Here is a 19,913-nt window from a genome sequence, read left to right on the forward strand (position 1 = left end):
TTCACCCCTTGCCCCGCGGCGCCATCCTGCTTCCTTAATGCCTCCACCCCCTCGTGGCCAACATCTCCTCACCTTCTCTTTCATGCGACTGCTTGGATTATTGGGGACTCCGTGATTCTTCTTCAACGTGATGTTATCCAGGAGCCACTGTCACCGACATTGTTGAACCATCTCTTCCCCTTCCATACATAGAATAATCAATAAATAAGTAATAAATAAATAAATAAGGCCGCATCGATGGCTTCCGCCGCATGAAATCACCAAAGCACAGCTCAATAATGTCTTTCGGTTCCTTCACAATACTGGCAAGGCCATCTTCATTAGTGGCCCTCTCTCACCTCACAGCCCTGTTTATGGTATATTCCATCATATTGTATCCCTTCATGCATTGCTTTGGTCTACTACTAACACTTTCTATATTACATATACAATTTTAACATTTTGGGGGGCAGAAAATCATCTTTTATTCCTTACGGCCTCCATCCAAGCATGTTGGGAATTTTAACAGTAAACTTATAACATGCATCAATCCATTTTCTGTACCACTCGTGGATATGCTGGAGCCTACACCAGAGTTCAATTCCACCCTCGGTCATCTCTGCGTGGAGTTTGCATGTTCTCCCCGTCCCTGCGTGGGTTTTCTCCAGGTACTCCGGTTTCCTCCCACATTCCAAAAACATGCTAGGTTAATTGGCCACTCCAAATTGTCCATAGGTATGAATGTGAGTGTGAATGGTTGTTTGTCTATATGTCTATATACCCCGCCCTCTCGCCCAAAGACAGGTGGGATAGGCTCCAGCCCCCCCCCCCCCCCCCCGCGACCCTCGTGAGGAAAAAGCGGTAGAAAATGAATGAATATGTAAACTCATCATTCAGACCGCATAGTAGATTTATTTGTACTGCTGCACGGTGTTAGAGTGGTTAGCGCGCTGGCCTCACAGCGAGGAAACTCGAGTTAAATTCCACCCTCTGCCATGTCTGTGTGGAGATTGCATGTTCTCTCCAGGTACTCCGGTTTCCTCCCCCATTCCAAAAACATGCTAGGTTAATCAGCGACTCCAAATTGTCCATAGGTATGAATGTGAGTGTGAATGGTTGTTTGTCTATGTGTGCCCTGTGATTGGCTGGCCACCAGTCCAGGGTGTACCCCGCCTCTCGCCAGAAGACAGCTGGCATAGGCTCCAGCACCCCCGTGACGATCAGCGGTACAAAATGAATGAATGAATTTGGCCTAAGCCACATTTGAAGTAGTATGTGGTTTTTGTTTTCCATCTATTATTTCATTTTCTATGCCGCTTATCATTTTGAGTTAATTTATTCATGTTTCTTATCCCATTTTAATTTTGACACCAGGTCATAAGTAGATTGCAGGTCTGCCTTGTAACGTTGAAGAATCTCACCACAAAATTAACAGATTCCACATGCACTGTTAAATTGATGACATGTTGATGGTAATTTGGTGTTAACTGTCCACAAGTTTTAGAGTCATCTCCCCATTAATTAACACCCTCAGGAGTGGCTTGCTTTAATGAATTTATTTTTATGCTATTCTCTAACAAGGGTAGGACTTGTCAGCGCCTTGAATCGCAGTTTTTGTGTCGGAAGCTGTCACCCGGCAGGGTCCTTTCTATTTGAAGTGTTCCAGGCTTCAGTGTGTGCCTGCGTGGGTGGGTGTGCTCTGAAAGCACTGGCTTCTTCCCACAAGATAAATTGTAAAGTTTAAAGTTGTAAAGTATTGAAAATGTGACTTGGTTCTCTGGTAAGATGTCAAATTTATGGAATATTATAAAAAGACTCTCATGTGATACCCGCTGGGATAGGCTCCGGCTCTCTTCAATCCTGCCAGGTCAAGCTGGATAAAATAATTCATGGACAGAGATTAGGTTATCTTGTACTGATTAGTTTTATATCACTGAGTTTTCCAGATTAAAACACATAATATACCTCTCAAATTTGACTTCCAGTAAATAATGGTTGCTGTGATTGTGTATTGCATTCAAATGTGTCTAACACTGAAAAACCTGCCTGTGACGTTTTGAATAATTGGCTGTCAACCAAATTACTACTACGCCGGGCACGCTTTGCCTGCGTGGAAAATAGAACCACGTCGAACCTGGCAAAATTTCAGCTCACCTTCCGTGCACTGTTTTGTCACGAAATCGGCACTATGCCAAGCTGAATCTGTGGACTTATTTCTAGATAGAAATCTTACTTCATTTGATTTGTTATCAAGTCAAATGAACGATCTGCGTAGACAGATCAATTCACGGTTTTTGGAATATTATTTCCTCATACTTAGTCTGTTTATTTCATATTTGGAAAGTCCTTCTTTCATTTAAGATGGATTTAGGCTTATGTCAATGTCTGTCAACTAGTTTCAGGATACTTGTTAGGTATTAAGAGATGCCTTTATTAGTCCCTCAAAGGGACATTTCAGATAGATTATAGTCTGATGTAGTACAGTAGATGTAGTACATGAGCGGGACGTGGTGCAGGACGTAGCAGGTTGTCCAGGAAGTGGAAGGTTGACGTTTGAATCCCCGCTCTACCCACTCAGTCACTGTTGTATTTCACTTGCTTATTGGTTGTAACAAAGTAAAAATATTGGTATTTTATTCTCAATAAATATTTATTTATTTATTTATTTATTTATGTATTTATGTATGTATTTATTTATTTATTTATTTATTTATTTATTTATTTATTTATTTGTTTATTTATTTATTTATTTGTTTATTTATTGTTTCATACATAAAATATTCTTAATAATACTTAATAAGTATTAATTCTTAATAAGTATATAAGTATTCTTTATAAGTATTTTTTGCTTATGTTTAGGTGTAAAAATCTTAAATCAAGGATTCCGGTCGTGATTATTTCTAAATCTAGAAATCTTAATTGAAGATTTCTTACCAAGTAAAATTTGCTAGCTGCAAGGACAGATAATTTCACAAGTTTTAAGTATTTTTTTTTTCTTTCTATCTTACATTTTGCCAGCCCCTTTTGCAGTGTAGGCTGTGTTTGTATTAGGGATTATTGTGCCTGATGGGAAAAAAATGCAAAAAAATCCTGTTGTGGCTGGAAGTGGCAACTATATAGAGTTTTGCTTGTTGTCGTATTGTTGTATCAGTAATATTTACTTTTTGATGCGTACTGTAAGCACATTAACCACATAATGAAGCTGCTGTCATGAAAACGCACCTCTTTGTTGTCAAAATAAATCTGTTGCCAACATTGTTTGGCGTCTCCCATTGTTCCAGAAGGATCTTGTCAACTTTAATCAAGCTGTGTCTTGGTTTAGGACTTTTAAAGCTTTTGTCATAGAGCAACATAAGCTTGAGTTTTATTTTGTGTCACACGTATATCTCACTGAGACAGCAAATCATTGCTGCTTTGATGGATTCCCCCCTTAACCTGTCAATGGCAGTTTGTTGTATGAATGCCTCTTTCAGTTGGAATGTGTTATGGTAATACCGGAAGAGTGGTCTGATCATCATAATGCATGTTGGAAGATTATAGTTTACTTTGACGCTATTTGCTTAGTCCTGCCAGGAGAAAAAAAACAACAAAAAAACACACATTTGCTGGATCACACTAATGCAACCTCAGCAACATCCAAATGGGATGAATATTCATGACAACACACTGGCTTATGCAGTATTTAAGCTTCAACTTATACTTGCTTTTGGGAAACTATAGTCACAAAGTCACTGTAGTGACATGTTAAATAACAAAACGTATAGTGTTACCTTTGTTTTTGTTATTGCAGTCATCCCTCATCACTTCGGTTTATCAAAATACATATTAATTAATTAACCATTTTGTTTCATGGTTGAATATAGCCTATCCATAGTCATATTTAAGCAAATGGTTAAAGAAAAAGACGTCATGATAATATGTAGTCTTCACCATTGGTCACTAGGGGTCAGTAATGTTACTAAAATTAAAAAGTAATAAAATGTAATAAAACATATAATTATAATTTTATTATAATATAATATAATAAAAACTAACTATTACCTTATTACCTTTACACGGGGCCGTTTCTGGTTTAAATTGAAATACAACAGAAAATGAGGCTGCATTATATACATTTCATTGAAAAACTCTACTTTTCAGTTAAAACAAATAATAATAATAATAATTAAAATAATTAAATAATTAAATAAGAATATTAAAAATGAAATACAAGTTTTTAAAAAAAAGACAAAAAAAAGTTTTGTATTGAAAAATTATCGCACTGTGACACTAGAGTACTATATTCACGCTGTATTTTTGAGAATATAATTATGCTGGTCCAGTACTTAGTCATAATCGGCAGTGTAGAAAATGTAATTTCCAATTCTGTATTTCATTTGCCTTTTGCATGCCAGCTACTGACTGCAGTCAAGTTGGAAGTGAAGTCTCACCGAGGGTTCATTCAGATGCAGAAACTGCTGCAGCGGCTGCATGCTCGCACCCGCTGAGCTACAGCAGCGTTAACTGAATTTCTATTCGTCTTCACCTTGTTGGGGGGAAACATTTCAAGACGAGTTTGAAAACTCCACCTGTGGCTTCAGCTTCCTCTCACAAAGTTGAGAAGAAAATCAGGACTATTTTTTTCATATGCGATTTACTTTGTGTGAATCCAACAGCGGGTTCAACCTTCTTGAACCCAGACGGAGACTCTGGCACCGAGGCCGACAGCGAGCCTCAGCTGGCCTTTTACACCGACCCGAACCGCAGTCGCCGCCGGAGTCGAGGTATGAGAAACGGTAACGCCAACAGCGCATGGGGCTCAGGGGGTAAGGAGGAATTCTACTTCAATTTATTCCGCTGTTTGATGGTGTTTCCACCTCCACGACGCATGCCAAGTATCCTGAATGGTGGTTGTGGAGCTGCTTGGCTGCGGTGTTGTGTGCTCGTGTTGAACAAATACATCGCTGGTTTCCGATGTTTTTTGGATGTGAGCATGCACCCATTAATCTCATTGCATCAACACGCTGTTGTTCAGTAAAATAAAACAGAACAAGATCAGTGCTTTCATATTTGAAAACACATTGCATTTTGAGACACCACGTTTGGAAATAATATCACACGTGAATATTATTTCTACCAGGTTTTTTTTTTTTTTCAAATGCAAGTGGTGCAGCACGCTTTTTTTTTCTGTCAGCATGCCGTCGTCTTGCAACTTTGATGTACGGTAATGAGGTGTGGAAATGACGGAGAAAAAATAAATAAATACAATGATAATGCTCTTAAAATAATAACTGCTGTCAGAAGATACAAGCCTCTTCGGCGCTTCCAAGCCAATTATTCCCGTGTAATGTGTCACAAACACGGCAACACTTTTAGACGTACAGCCAACACCTTTAATTAAAGCAGGCTTTAAGGATGGAATAAACAACTCACAGTGCGGCTTTTCATACATCTAATTTTCTTTTAAAAGATGGATTCAAAATATTGTAATCTGCGTTATGTAAAAATGCAACACAAAAGTGAGGAAAGAAGAGTGCTAAATCAACACTGACCTGGAGTAAACTAGTGTGTAGACTGAACAACACTTTTATTTTCGACCACTTTTTCCTCACAAGGGGTCGCGAATAAATAAATAAATAAATATAAATATAAATATGAATATAAATATAAATATAAATATAAATATAAATATAAATATAAATATAAATATAAATATAAATATAAATATAAATATAAATATAAATATAAATATAAATATAAATATAAATATAAATATAAATATAAATATAAATTCATTCACTCATTTTCTACCGCTTTTTCCTCACGAGGGTCGCGGATAAATAACATTATTTATATATACTTGCATACAATATATTTTTATTTAATACTAACCTTTCATATAATTATAAGTGTAAATAGAATGTTTTACTATACCAACACTCAGCAACAGGTGATTTGAATCATGTGGTTTGACTGTGATTCTGTGCACCCAATCAGGATTTCACACCTTGATCACATGACACACAATAACCAATAAATAGCCAACAGGAAGCCACTCACCAAACACACATGGGGAAACACTTGCTACACCGGTAGGCTTGCAAAATTATTTCTAAGCAACAATATGTTTTAACACTGCTGCATCTAAATATGTTATAGGCACACACTACCACTGGGAGTACCACCTAGGAGTATTTCATGTCTTATATATTGAAAGGAACTGGTAAGTGTTGCTAAAAATTGGCTTCACTTAGCTTAGCCACCTAGCCTCATTGTGTGGGCTGGTTAGCATGAACAGCAAATAAGAATTATGGGGTGAATAATATAGTACTATATTATGTCATAGATTTAAATATATTGTTATATTCTATATACCTTAGTAACATTTGATTTGGTTAACTGATGTGGCCCTGTGTTTATATCAGCTAGTTTTTGGTACAGAAAAATAATGGCGAGCTAAGCTAAGCGAAGGAGGCCTAGAGCCTAGCTTAGGCCTAGACTCCTTGTTAATGAACTGACGACCCACCTGCTCCTTCAGGGCTGGTAGGAGGTTGACTGCACTGCAGCCAACCTGAACTGGTCCCCTGTTTTTTCCCCTTTTGGTCACTACCTCTGACACAAGGTTCTCATTATCGAGTCACCAAGACTCGATTGGGCTAGTTATCAGCTAAAAGAAACAATTGTGAATCTCACACATTGCATACCTTGTATATTCTTGTAAATGGCACCCCTTCGGTTGTTGGTTCCTTGACCGATTGTCCTTAGTTTGACGCTAGTTATTTTGCAAATCTTTATTAAAATCATTATTTTTACCTGCAAATGTTCCTGTGTCTGTATCTTGGGGTCACGACCATGCCGGCCCCTTAACAGATAAAACTCAGTAAGGTCGTCAAATCTGACCTTTAATCATTCCCACATTGTATCGGCATTTTGAACCAGAAAATGGGTTATAAAATAAAGAACACAGTATAGTAGTAGCAGTACTGTGCAGTGTGGGACAAAGTTAGAAGGTGCATTCAAGGACTGAAATGGGGAAAAAAACACTGCTTGAATTAATCATGCCAAAACTGATTTGTAATAGTATCAATATTCAATTCAAACACTTGGTATCCGTGGGGGGGATTTAAGACACACAAAGAGCAGCATACACAATAAAAATTTAAAAAGACAGACACTACTGGACACATACCCATAAAAAATAAATAATATGAAGAGGGAGGGGTCCACACTCAGAAGCCGGACTGCTGTGGAGACAAAGATTGCCTTCCTCCTTTGTGTTTTGCAGCATGGGCATCTTAGTCTACGACCTGATGGAACCCACTCAAACAAAGAGTAGTGGATGTCAGGGGTCCTGTATGGTCCTATGAGCAGTATTTGCTGATCACAATATAAAGAGCTCTAACAGGATGGCCAATGATTTTGGAGCAAACTATTATGATGCTGTATAAGTGTGTCCGGTCCTGAAGATGTAGTGAATAAAACTATGAAATGAATGAAAAGGTCAATCTGTTCTCAATAAAAGCGTGGTAGAAGGTCAGCATTTGTTCACTCCAAAGGAACTCAGCCTCCTTAAGCGGTACTGTCTCTAATGGCACTCCTCTGTATTGGAGGAAAACCTCAGAAGGCCAGCAAATATTGTGCCTAGATACCTATACCCCTCAACCGTATATTATTTTTTGAATAAAATAATGGCCCATATTTCCAAAATTGACATCCCTTTACATGACATTTTATGGAGTTATTGTTGTATATTGAATCTATTAAGACAGATTTACATCCCTACTTATGATAGATTCTCTGTCATAGCCGCACCCAGCAGCCTCGCCTCTGAAACATCTCCCACTGACTTTCACTAGCCACTTGCCTGGCAGCTGTAAACGCAACATCCTTCTACCAATATATTCACTATCTCTCCTCTGGACATGTCCCAAACATCTCAGTCTGGCCTACAGGACTTTGTCTCCAAGGCCTCTAACATGTAATGTCCCTCTGATATACTCCTTCCTGATCCTATCCATCCTGGTCACTCCCAGTATAATACTTCCTGTATTTTCTTCAGTGGCACTGTTTCTAGACCAAACAACATTGCTAAGTGTCTATGCTACCAAAATCTGGAACGGTCTTCTAGATGTGCCACAATCCTCAATCTTGGCAAAATTAAAATCTAACCCGAAAACACTTCTGTTCAATTCAACTGTGCATGTAGCAACAGAAAGTACTTTATCTGCGCTCTTCATTTTTGTTTTATGGAATGATTTGTGGAAGTTTGTTTAATGATTTTAGCATGATTTTATGAAGCGATTTTACCCTTTTCTGTAAAGCAATATGAATTAAAACTGCAAGCAGTGATGAGCGGGCTCGAGCACCCCGACGCGCTCGGGGGTACGCGCGGGTCGGGGGTACGCGCGGGTCGGGGTCGTGTGCGCGACCGGACGGGCGCGCGGACGCGCCGTACGAAAAACCGCGGCGAGCGGATAAGCGGTAAGGGAGTCACGGCACTTGCAATTTTCCGCCAGGAGGGGGCGACAGCGGCGGCGAGGCGGGTGCGCGGTCACGTCCCGTCCGACGCCGCGAACCGCCATAAAAAAATTCACGACGATCGGACCGCGCGGTAGGTCCTTGCGGCGGATATACGTTTCCGCCTGTGGGTGGCGCTATAGAGTGGTTGGCCCACACGGTAACGGACCGGAGGGTACCCCGAACCAACAGAAAAAATTAGGGGCCGATCCGACCGTGCGTAAGGAAGTTACGGCAGATATACATTTCCACCAGTTGGTGGCGCTATAGCGTATGTACACACACAGTCATAGACCAGAGGGTACCCCAGACCACCAGAAAAAATTTGGGCCTGATCCGACCATGTGGAAGGAAGTTACGGCTATATACATTTCCACCAGTTGGTGGCGCTATACAGTCTATGTACACACACAGTCATAGACCAGAGGGTACCCCAAACCACCAGAAAAAATTTGGGCTTGATCCGACCATGTGGAAGGAAGTTACGGCTATATACATTTCCACCAGTTGGTGGCGCTATACAGTCTATGTACACACACAGTCATAGACCAGAGGGTACCCCAGACCACCAGAAAAAATTTGGGCCTGATCCGACCATGTGGAAGGAAGTTACGGCTATATACATTTCCACCAGTTGGTGGCGCTATACAGTCTATGTACACACACAGTCATAGACCAGAGGGTACCCCAAACCACCAGAAAAAATTTGGGCTTGATCCGACCATGTGGAAGGAAGTTACGGCTATATACATTTCCACCAGTTGGTGGCGCTATAGAGTCTATGTACACACACAGTCATAGACCAGAGGGTACCCCAAACCACCAGAAAATTTTGTGGGCTGATCCGACCATGTGGAAGGAAGTTACGGCTATATACACTTCCACCAGTTGGTGGCGCTATAGAGTCTATGTACACACACAGTCATAGACCAGAGGGTACCCCAGACCACCAGAAAAAATTTGGGCTTGATCCGACCATGTGGAAGGAAGTTACGGCTATATACATTTCCACCAGTTGGTGGCGCTATACAGTCTATGTACACACACAGTCATAGACCAGAGGGTACCCCAAACCACCAGAAAAAATTTGGGCTTGATCCGACCATGTGGAAGGAAGTTACGGCTATATACATTTCCACCAGTTGGTGGCGCTATAGAGTCTATGTACACACACAGTCATAGACCAGAGGGTACCCCAAACCACCAGAAAAAATTTGGGCTTGATCCGACCATGTGGAAGGAAGTTACGGCTATATACATTTCCACCAGTTGGTGGCGCTATACTGTCTATGTACACACACAGACATAGACCAGAGGGTACCCCAGACCACCAGAAAATTTTGTGGGCTGATCCGACCATGTGGAAGGAAGTTACGGCTATATACACTTCCACCAGTTGGTGGCGCTATAGAGTCTATGTACACACACAGTCATAGACCAGAGGGTACCCCAGACCACCAGAAAAAATTTGGGCTTGATCCGACCATGTGGAAGGAAGTTACGGCTATATACATTTCCACCAGTTGGTGGCGCTATACAGTCTATGTACACACACAGTCATAGACCAGAGGGTACCCCAAACCACCAGAAAAAATTTGGGCTTGATCCGACCATGTGGAAGGAAGTTACGGCTATATACATTTCCGCCAGTTGGTGGCGCTATAGAGTCTATGTACACACACAGTCATAGACCAGAGGGTACCCCAAACCACCCGAAAAAATTTGGGCTTGATCCGACCATGTGGAAGGAAGTTACGGCTATATACATTTCCACCAGTTGGTGGCGCTATACTGTCTATGTACACACACAGACATAGACCAGAGGGTACCCCAGACCACCAGAAAATTTTGTGGGCTGATCCGACCATGTGGAAGGAAGTTACGGCTATATACACTTCCACCAGTTGGTGGCGCTATAGAGTCTATGTACACACACAGTCATAGACCAGAGGGTACCCCAGACCACCAGAAAAAATTTGGGCTTGATCCAACCATGTGGAAGGAAGTTACGGCTATATACATTTCCACCAGTTGGTGGCGCTATACAGTCTATGTACACACACAGTCATAGACCAGAGGGTACCCCAAACCACCAGAAAAAATTTGGGCTTGATCCGACCATGTGGAAGGAAGTTACGGCTATATACATTTCCGCCAGTTGGTGGCGCTATAGAGTCTATGTACACACACAGTCATAGACCAGAGGGTACCCCAAACCACCAGAAAAAATTTGGGCTTGATCCGACCATGTGGAAGGAAGTTATGGCTATATACATTTCCACCAGTTGGTGGCGCTATAGAGTCTATGTACACCCAGTATAACAAACCAGAGATTGACCCAACACACCAAAAAAAATTTCAAGACAATCTGACCATGAATCAGGAAGTTACGGCAGATATACATTTCCACCAGTTGGTGGCGCTGTGTTTTGAACATGGCTTCTGGAGCGTTAAGTGCGTCCTGTCATGATAGACGTCTCCACCGAAAATCATAGTGATACGTGTAACGGGTGGCGAGGGATAATGAATTGAAACTTCTAGGTGGCGCTAGTGTGTCAATTTAGATTGGTGTCACATGGGAGCACCACCAGGGCGCTCAGGCCTGGATTAAGGCCTCACGTTTAAGATTTCAGCAGCCTGTGACCTTCTGCAGGCAAATGATGACCTTTTGATGGTCAATGGCGAAGGCTGACCATTCGCCGTGGCCACGCCCCCCACATGTGCTTTACACACATCATAGTCCATCAACTGACTTCAGCAGTCTGTCAGTCAAACTGTGTATTGACTTTGATGTACATTGCTTCAAGGCAAGGCCAGACACCAGGCAGGGCCAGATATGAAATGGTCAAAGTTTGGTGGCGTGCCACGCCCACATCCTATGGAGCGGCCCAAAATCCTTCGCAATTTAACGTGGGCCATCCGTCTAGTGTCCGTTGATGCAACAACGGACTCATTCAGTCAAACCCCCTAGGAGGAGTTCGTCGAGATACGACCCCTACATCCTCCCCCAAATGGCCGCCGCCACCTAAAATGGCCGACTTCCTGTTGGTTTTTGAACATGGGTTCTTGAGACTTTTTTGTGCGTCCTGTCACGAGTGATGTCTCCTCCGAAAATCATGCCGATACGTGCAACGGGAGGCGAGGGATAATTATTTTAAAACTTCTAGGTGGCGCTAGTGAGTCAATTTGGCTTGGTTTCATATGGGGGCCACACCAGGCCGCTCAGGCCTGGATTCTGACCCCCCCTATGAGTTTTCAAGCCCATGCGACCTTTTGCGGGCGAATGATGAGCTTTTCTATGTAAATGGCGAGGCCTGAGCATTCGCCGCCAGGCCACGCCCACCACGTGCGCTTTTCCTGCATCATGGTCCATCAACAGGCTTCACCAGGCTGTCAGGCAGTGACCTTGTGACCCTGATGTTCATCTGATGAATCTCCTGGCAGAAAAGGCCTCATGTAGATGACACGCCTTTAGCCTGTCGCCAATAGGTGGCGCTGCGACGAAATCAGGAAGTGACCTACGGGGACCTTCGGGGCGGGGCCATGATCACATGTACCAAGTATGATGAAGATCTGACCACGTGGAGCCAAGTTATTCACGTCTACAGTTACGCTCAGCGTGCAAGGTCCGGACATATGAAAATGGGCAAAATTTGGGGGCGTGCCACGCCCACATCGTATGGAATATCCCAAAATCCTTCGCAATTTAACGTCGGCCATCCGTCTAGTGTCCGTTGATGCAACAACGGACTCATTTGGTCAAACCCCCTAGGAGGAGTTCGTCGAGATACGACCCCAACTTCTGGCACGAAAAAGGCCGCCGCCATCCAAAATGGCCGACTTCCTGTTCGTTTTCCAATATGGGTTCTTGAGACTTTTTGGTCCGTCCTGTCACGATAGACGTCTCCACCAAGTTTCGTGACGATAGGTGAAACTGGTGGCGGGGGCCAATTTTTTCAAAAATTAAAGGTGGCGCTAGAGAGTCAATTTTGGAACATTGTTTTCGGGACCCCCACCAGATCGAAATTTTCGCCAGACCTGACGCGCTTGCAAAATTTGGTGAGTTTTCGGGCATGTTAAGGCCCTCAAAATGGCCGTCCTTTCGTCAGAATAATAATAAAAAAAAAAATAATAATAATTAAAACTGCAAGCAGTGATGAGCGGGCTCGAGCACCCCGACGCGCTCGGGGGTACGCGCGGGTCGGGGGTACGCGCGGGTCGGGGTCGCGCGCGCGACCGGACGGGCGCGCGGACGCGCCGTACGAAAAACCGCGGCGAGCGGATAAGCGGTAAGGGAGTCACGGCACTTGCAATTTTCCGCCAGGAGGGGGCGACAGCGGCGGCGAGGCGGGTGCGCGGTCACGTCCCGTCCGACACCGCGAACCGCCATAAAAAAATTCACGACGATCGGACCGCGCGGTAGGTCCTTGCGGCGGATATACGTTTCCGCCTGTGGGTGGCGCTATAGAGTGGTTGGCCCACACGGTAACGGACCGGAGGGTACCCCGAACCAACAGAAAAAATTAGGGGCCGATCCGACCGTGCGTAAGGAAGTTACGGCAGATATACATTTCCACCAGTTGGTGGCGCTATAGCGTATGTACACACACAGTCATAGACCAGAGGGTACCCCAGACCACCAGAAAAAATTTGGGCCTGATCCGACCATGTGGAAGGAAGTTACGGCTATATACATTTCCACCAGTTGGTGGCGCTATACAGTCGATGTACACACACAGTCATAGACCAGAGGGTACCCCAGACCACCAGAAAAAATTTGGGCCTGATCCGACCATGTGGAAGGAAGTTACGGCTATATACATTTCCACCAGTTGGTGGCGCTATACAGTGTATGTACACACACAGTCATAGACCAGAGGGTACCCCAGACCACCAGAAAAAATTTGGGCCTGATCCGACCATGTGGAAGGAAGTTACGGCTATATACATTTCCACCAGTTGGTGGCGCTAAAGAGTCTATGTACACACACAGTCATAGACCAGAGGGTACCCCAAACCACCAGAAAAAATTTGGGCTTGATCCGACCATGTGGAAGGAAGTTACGGCTATATACATTTCCACCAGTTGGTGGCGCTATAGAGTCTATGTACACACACAGTCATAGACCAGAGGGTACCCCAAACCACCAGAAAAAATTTGGGCTTGATCCGACCATGTGGAAGGAAGTTACGGCTATATACCTTTCCACCAGTTGGTGGCGCTATAGAGTCTATGTACACACACAGTCATAGACCAGAGGGTACCCCAAACCACCAGAAAAAATTTGGGCTTGATCCGACCATGTGGAAGGAAGTTACGGCTATATACATTTCCACCAGTTGGTGGCGCTATAGAGTCTATGTACACCCAGTATAACAAACCAGAGATTGACCCAACACACCAAAAAAAATTTCAAGACAATCTGACCATGAATCAGGAAGTTACGGCAGATATACATTTCCACCAGTTGGTGGCGCTGTGTTTTGAACATGGCTTCTGGAGCGTTAAGTGCGTCCTGTCATGATAGACGTCTCCACCGAAAATCATAGTGATACGTGTAACGGGTGGCGAGGGATAATGAATTGAAACTTCTAGGTGGCGCTAGTGTGTCAATTTAGATTGGTGTCACATGGGAGCACCACCAGGGCGCTCAGGCCTGGATTAAGGCCTCACGTTTAAGATTTCAGCAGCCTGTGACCTTCTGCAGGCAAATGATGACCTTTTGATGGTCAATGGCGAAGGCTGACCATTCGCCGTGGCCACGCCCCCCACATGTGCTTTACACACATCATAGTCCATCAACTGACATCATCAGTCTGTCAGTCAAACTGTGTATTGACTTTGATGTACATTGCTTCAAGGCAAGGCCAGACACCAGGCAGGGCCAGATATGAAATGGTCAAAGTTTGGTGGCGTGCCACGCCCACATCCTATGGAGCGGCCCAAAATCCTTCGCAATTTAACGTGGGCCATCCGTCTAGTGTCCGTTGATGCAACAACGGACTCATTCAGTCAAACCCCCTAGGAGGAGTTCGTCGAGATACGACCCCTACATCCTCCCCCAAATGGCCGCCGCCACCTAAAATGGCCGACTTCCTGTTGGTTTTTGAACATGGGTTCTTGAGACTTTTTTGTGCGTCCTGTCACGAGTGATGTCTCCTCCGAAAATCATGCCGATACGTGCAACGGGAGGCGAGGGATAATTATTTTAAAACTTCTAGGTGGCGCTAGTGAGTCAATTTGGCTTGGTTTCATATGGGGGCCACACCAGGCCGCTCAGGCCTGGATTCTGACCCCCCCTATGAGTTTTCAAGCCCATGCGACCTTTTGCGGGCGAATGATGAGCTTTTCTATGTAAATGGCGAGGCCTGAGCATTCGCCGCCAGGCCACGCCCACCACGTGCGCTTTTTCTGCATCATGGTCCATCAACAGGCTTCACCAGGCTGTCAGGCAGTGACCTTGTGACCCCGATGTTCATCTGATGAATCTCCTGGCAGAAAAGGCCTCATGTAGATGACACGCCTTTAGCCTGTCGCCAATAGGTGGCGCTGCGACGAAATCAGGAAGTGACCTACGGGGACCTTCGGGGCGGGGCCATGATCACATGTACCAAGTATGATGAAGATCTGACCACGTGGAGCCAAGTTATTCACGTCTACAGTTACGCTCAGCGTGCAAGGCCCGGACATATGAAAATGGGCAAAATTTGGGGGCGTGCCACGCCCACATCGTATGGAATATCCCAAAATCCTTCGCAATTTAACGTCGGCCATCCGTCTAGTGTCCGTTGATGCAACAACGGACTCATTTGGTCAAACCCCCTAGGAGGAGTTCGTCGAGATACGACCCCAACTTCTGGCACGAAAAAGGCCGCCGCCATCCAAAATGGCCGACTTCCTGTTCGTTTTCCAATATGGGTTCTTGAGACTTTTTGGTCCGTCCTGTCACGATAGACGTCTCCACCAAGTTTCGTGACGATAGGTGAAACTGGTGGCGGGGGCCAATTTTTTCAAAAATTAAAGGTGGCGCTAGAGAGTCAATTTTGGAACATTGTTTTCGGGACCCCCACCAGATCGAAATTTTCGCCAGACCTGACGCGCTTGCAAAATTTGGTGAGTTTTCGGGCATGTTAAGGCCCTCAAAATGGCCGTCCTTTCGTCAGAATAATAATAAAAAAAAAAATAATAATAATAATTAAAACTGCAAGCAGTGATGAGCGGGCTCGAGCACCCCGACGCGCTCGGGGGTACGCGCGGGTCGGGGGTACGCGCGGGTCGGGGTCGCGCGCGCGACCGGACGGGCGCGCGGACGCGCCGTACGAAAAACCGCGGCGAGCGGATAAGCGGTAAGGGAGTCACGGCACTTGCAATTTTCCGCCAGGAGGGGGCGACAGCGGCGGCGAGGCGGGTGCGCGGTCACGTCCCGTCCGACGCCGCGAACCGCCATAAAAAAATTCACGACGATCGGACCGCGCGGTAGGTCCTTGCGGCGGATATACGTTTCCGCCTGCGGGTGGCGCTATAGAGTGTATGCGCCCACACGGTAACGGACCGGAGGGTACCCCGAACCAACAGAAAAAATTAGGGGCCGATCCGACCGTGCGTAAGGAAGTTACGGCAGATATACATTTCCACCAGTTGGTGGCGCTATAGCGTATGTACACACACTGTCATAGACCAGAGGGTACCCCAGACCACCAGAAAAAATTTGGGCCTGATCCGACCATGTGGAAGGAAGTTACGGCTATATACATTTCCACCAGTTGGTGGCGCTATACAGTCTATGTACACACACAGTCACAGACCAGAGGGTACCCCAGACCACCAGAAAAAATGTGGGCCTGATCCGACCATGTGGAAGGAAGTTACGGCTATATACATTTCCACCAGTTGGTGGCGCTATACAGTCTATGTACACACACAGTCATAGACCAGAGGGTACCCCAGACCACCAGAAAAAATTTGGGCCTGATCCGACCATGTGGAAGGAAGTTACGGCTATATACATTTCCACCAGTTGGTGGCGCTATACAGTCTATGTACACACAGTATAACAGACCAGAGATTGACCCAACACACCAAAAAAAATTTCAAGACAATCTGACCATGAATCAGGAAGTTACGGCAGATATACATGTCCACCAGTTGGTGGCGCTGTGTTTTGAACATGGCTTCTGGAGCGTCAAGTGCGTCCTGTCTTGATAGACGTCTCCACCGAAAATCATAGTGATACGTGTAACGGGTGGCGAGGGATAATGAATTGAAACTTCTAGGTGGCGCTAGTGTGTCAATTTAGATTGGTGTCACATGGGAGCACCACCAGGGCGCTCAGGCCTGGATTAAGGCCTCACGTTTAAGATTTCAGCAGCCTGTGACCTTCTGCAGGCAAATGATGACCTTTTGATGGTCAATGGCGAAGGCTGACCATTCGCCGTGGCCACGCCCCCCACATGTGCTTTACACACATCATGGTCCATCAACAGGCTTCACCAGGCTGTCAGGCAGTGACCTTGTGACCCTGATGTTCATCTGATGAATCTCCTGGCAGAAAAGGCCTCATGTAGATGACACGCCTTTAGCCTGTCGCCAATAGGTGGCGCTGCGACGAAATCAGGAAGTGACCTACGGGGACCTTCGGGGCGGGGCCATGATCACATGTACCAAGTATGATGAAGATCTGACCACGTGGAGCCAAGTTATTCACGTCTACAGTTACGCTCAGCGTGCAAGGCCCGGACATATGAAAATGGGCAAAATTTGGGGGCGTGCCACGCCCACATCGTATGGAATATCCCAAAATCCTTCGCAATTTAACGTCGGCCATCCGTCTAGTGTCCGTTGATGCAACAACGGACTCATTCGGTCAAACCCCCTAGGAGGAGTTCGTCGAGATACGACCCATACTTCCGCCCCCAAATGGCCGCCGCCACCTAAAATGGCCGACTTCCTGTTGGTTTTAGAACATGGGTTCTTGAGACTTTTTTGTGCGTCCTGTCACGAGTGATGTCTCCTCCGAAAATCATGCCGATACGTGCAACGGGAGGCGAGGGATAATTATTTTAAAACTTCTAGGTGGCGCTAGTGAGTCAATTTGGCTTAGTTTCATATGGGGGCCACACCAGGCCGCTCAGGCCTGGATTCTGACCCCCCCTATGAGCTTTCAAGGCCATGCGACCTTTTGCGGGCGAATGATGACCTTTTCTATGTAAATGGCGAGGTCTGAGCATTCGCCGCCAGGCCACGCCCACCACGTTCGCTTTTCCTGCATCATGGTCCATCAACAGGCTTCACCAGGCTGTCAGGCAGTGACCTTGTGACCCTGATGTTCAGCTGATGAATCTCCTGGCAGAAAAGGCCTCATGTAGATGACACGCCTTTAGCCTGTCGCCAATAGGTGGCGCTGCAACGAAATCAGGAAGTGACCTACGGGGACCTTCGGGGCGGGGCCATGATCACATGTACCAAGTATGATGAAGATCTGACCACGTGGGGCCAAGTTATTCACGTCTACAGTTACGCTCAGCGTGCAAGGGCCGGACATTTGAAAATGGGCAAAATTTGGGGGCGTGCCACGCCCACATCGTATGGAATATCCCAAAATCCTTCGCAATTTAACGTCGGCCATCCGTCTAGTGTCCGTTGATGCTACAACGGACTCATTCGGTCAAACCCCCTAGGAGGAGTTCGTCGAGATACGACCCCAACTTCTGGCCCAAAAACGGCCGCCGCCATCCAAAATGGCCGACTTCCTGTTCGTTTTCCAATATGGGTTCTTGAGACTTTTTGGTCCGGCCTGTCACGATAGACGTCTCCACCGAGTTTCGTGACGATAGGTGAAACTGGTGTCGGGGGCTAATTTTTTTTAAAATTCAAGGTGGCGCTAGAGAGCCAATTTTGGAACATGATATTTGAAACCCATAAAATATAAAATTTTTCGCCAGACCTGATGCGCTCGCCAAATTTGGTGAGTTTTCGGGCATGTTGAGGCCCTCAAAAAGGCCGACGGTTGGCAGAATAATAATAATAATAATAATAAACGGAACGATTACAATAGGGCTTTCGCACTGGTCAGTGCTCGAGCCCTAATTAAAACTGCAAGCAGTGATGAGCGGGCTCGAGCACCCCGACGCGCTCGGGGGTACGCGCGGGTCGGGGGTACGCGCGGGTCGGGGTCGCACGTGCGACCGGACGGGCGCGCGGACGCGCCGTACGAAAAACCGCGGCGAGCGGATAAGCGGTAAGGGAGTCACGGCACTTGCAATTTTCCGCCAGGAGGGGGCGACAGCGGCGGCGAGGCGGGTGCGCGGTCACGTCCCGTCCGACGCCGCGAACCGCCATAAAAAAATTCACGACGATCGGACCGCGCGGTAGGTCCTTGCGGCGGATATACGTTTCCGCCTGTGGGTGGCGCTATAGAGTGGTTGGCCCACACGGTAACGGACCGGAGGGTACCCCGAACCAACAGAAAAAATTAGGGGCCGATCCGACCGTGCGTAAGGAAGTTACGGCAGATATACATTTCCACCAGTTGGTGGCGCTATAGCGTATGTACACACACAGTCATAGACCAGAGGGTACCCCAGACCACCAGAAAAAATTTGGGCCTGATCCGACCATGTGGAAGGAAGTTACGGCTATATACATTTCCACCAGTTGGTGGCGCTATACAGTCTATGTACACACACAGTCATAGACCAGAGGGTACCCCAAACCACCAGAAAAAATTTGGGCTTGATCCGACCATGTGGATGGAAGTTACGGCTATATACATTTCCACCAGTTGGTGGCGCTATACAGTGTATGTACACACACAGTCATAGACCAGAGGGTACCCCAGACCACCAGAAAAAATTTGGGCCTGATCCGACCATGTGGAAGGAAGTTACGGCTATATACATTTCCACCAGTTGGTGGCGCTATAGAGTCTATGTACACACACAGTCATAGACCAGAGGGTACCCCAAACCACCCGAAAAAATTTGGGCTTGATCCGACCATGTGGAAGGAAGTTACGGCTATATACATTTCCACCAGTTGGTGGCGCTATACTGTCTATGTACACACACAGACATAGACCAGAGGGTACCCCAGACCACCAGAAAATTTTGTGGGCTGATCCGACCATGTGGAAGGAAGTTACGGCTATATACACTTCCACCAGTTGGTGGCGCTATAGAGTCTATGTACACACACAGTCATAGACCAGAGGGTACCCCAGACCACCAGAAAAAATTTGGGCTTGATCCAACCATGTGGAAGGAAGTTACGGCTATATACATTTCCACCAGTTGGTGGCGCTATACAGTCTATGTACACACACAGTCATAGACCAGAGGGTACCCCAAACCACCAGAAAAAATTTGGGCTTGATCCGACCATGTGGAAGGAAGTTACGGCTATATACATTTCCGCCAGTTGGTGGCGCTATAGAGTCTAT

The 19,913-nt window shown here is 45.8% G+C and overlaps 1 protein-coding gene across 5 annotated transcripts in view; it reads left to right on the top strand.

Moving 5' to 3' along the window:
- The window catches only part of astn1 (astrotactin 1), a 275,092-nt gene that overhangs the window by 63,310 nt on the left and 191,869 nt on the right, over positions 1–19,913 (top strand). For 2 of the 5 annotated variants that reach the window (XM_058065280.2, XM_058065281.2), the window contains exon 6: positions 4,635–4,784. The exons of 1 other annotated variant lie outside the window; for it this stretch is intronic. In XM_058065280.2, coding sequence (XP_057921263.2) covers positions 4,635–4,784 — 150 coding nt within the window. The remainder of the gene's footprint in view (positions 1–4,634; positions 4,785–19,913) is intronic. 2 more of the 5 variants (XM_058065284.2, XM_058065285.2) reach the window with 1 other exon arrangement.

The sequence above is a fragment of the Doryrhamphus excisus genome, linkage group LG11 (assembly GCF_037039965.1).
Source record: "Doryrhamphus excisus strain RoL-2023G ecotype Guam linkage group LG11, RoL_Dexc_Guam_v1.1, whole genome shotgun sequence".
Taxonomy (NCBI): Eukaryota; Metazoa; Chordata; class Actinopteri; order Syngnathiformes; family Syngnathidae; genus Doryrhamphus; species Doryrhamphus excisus.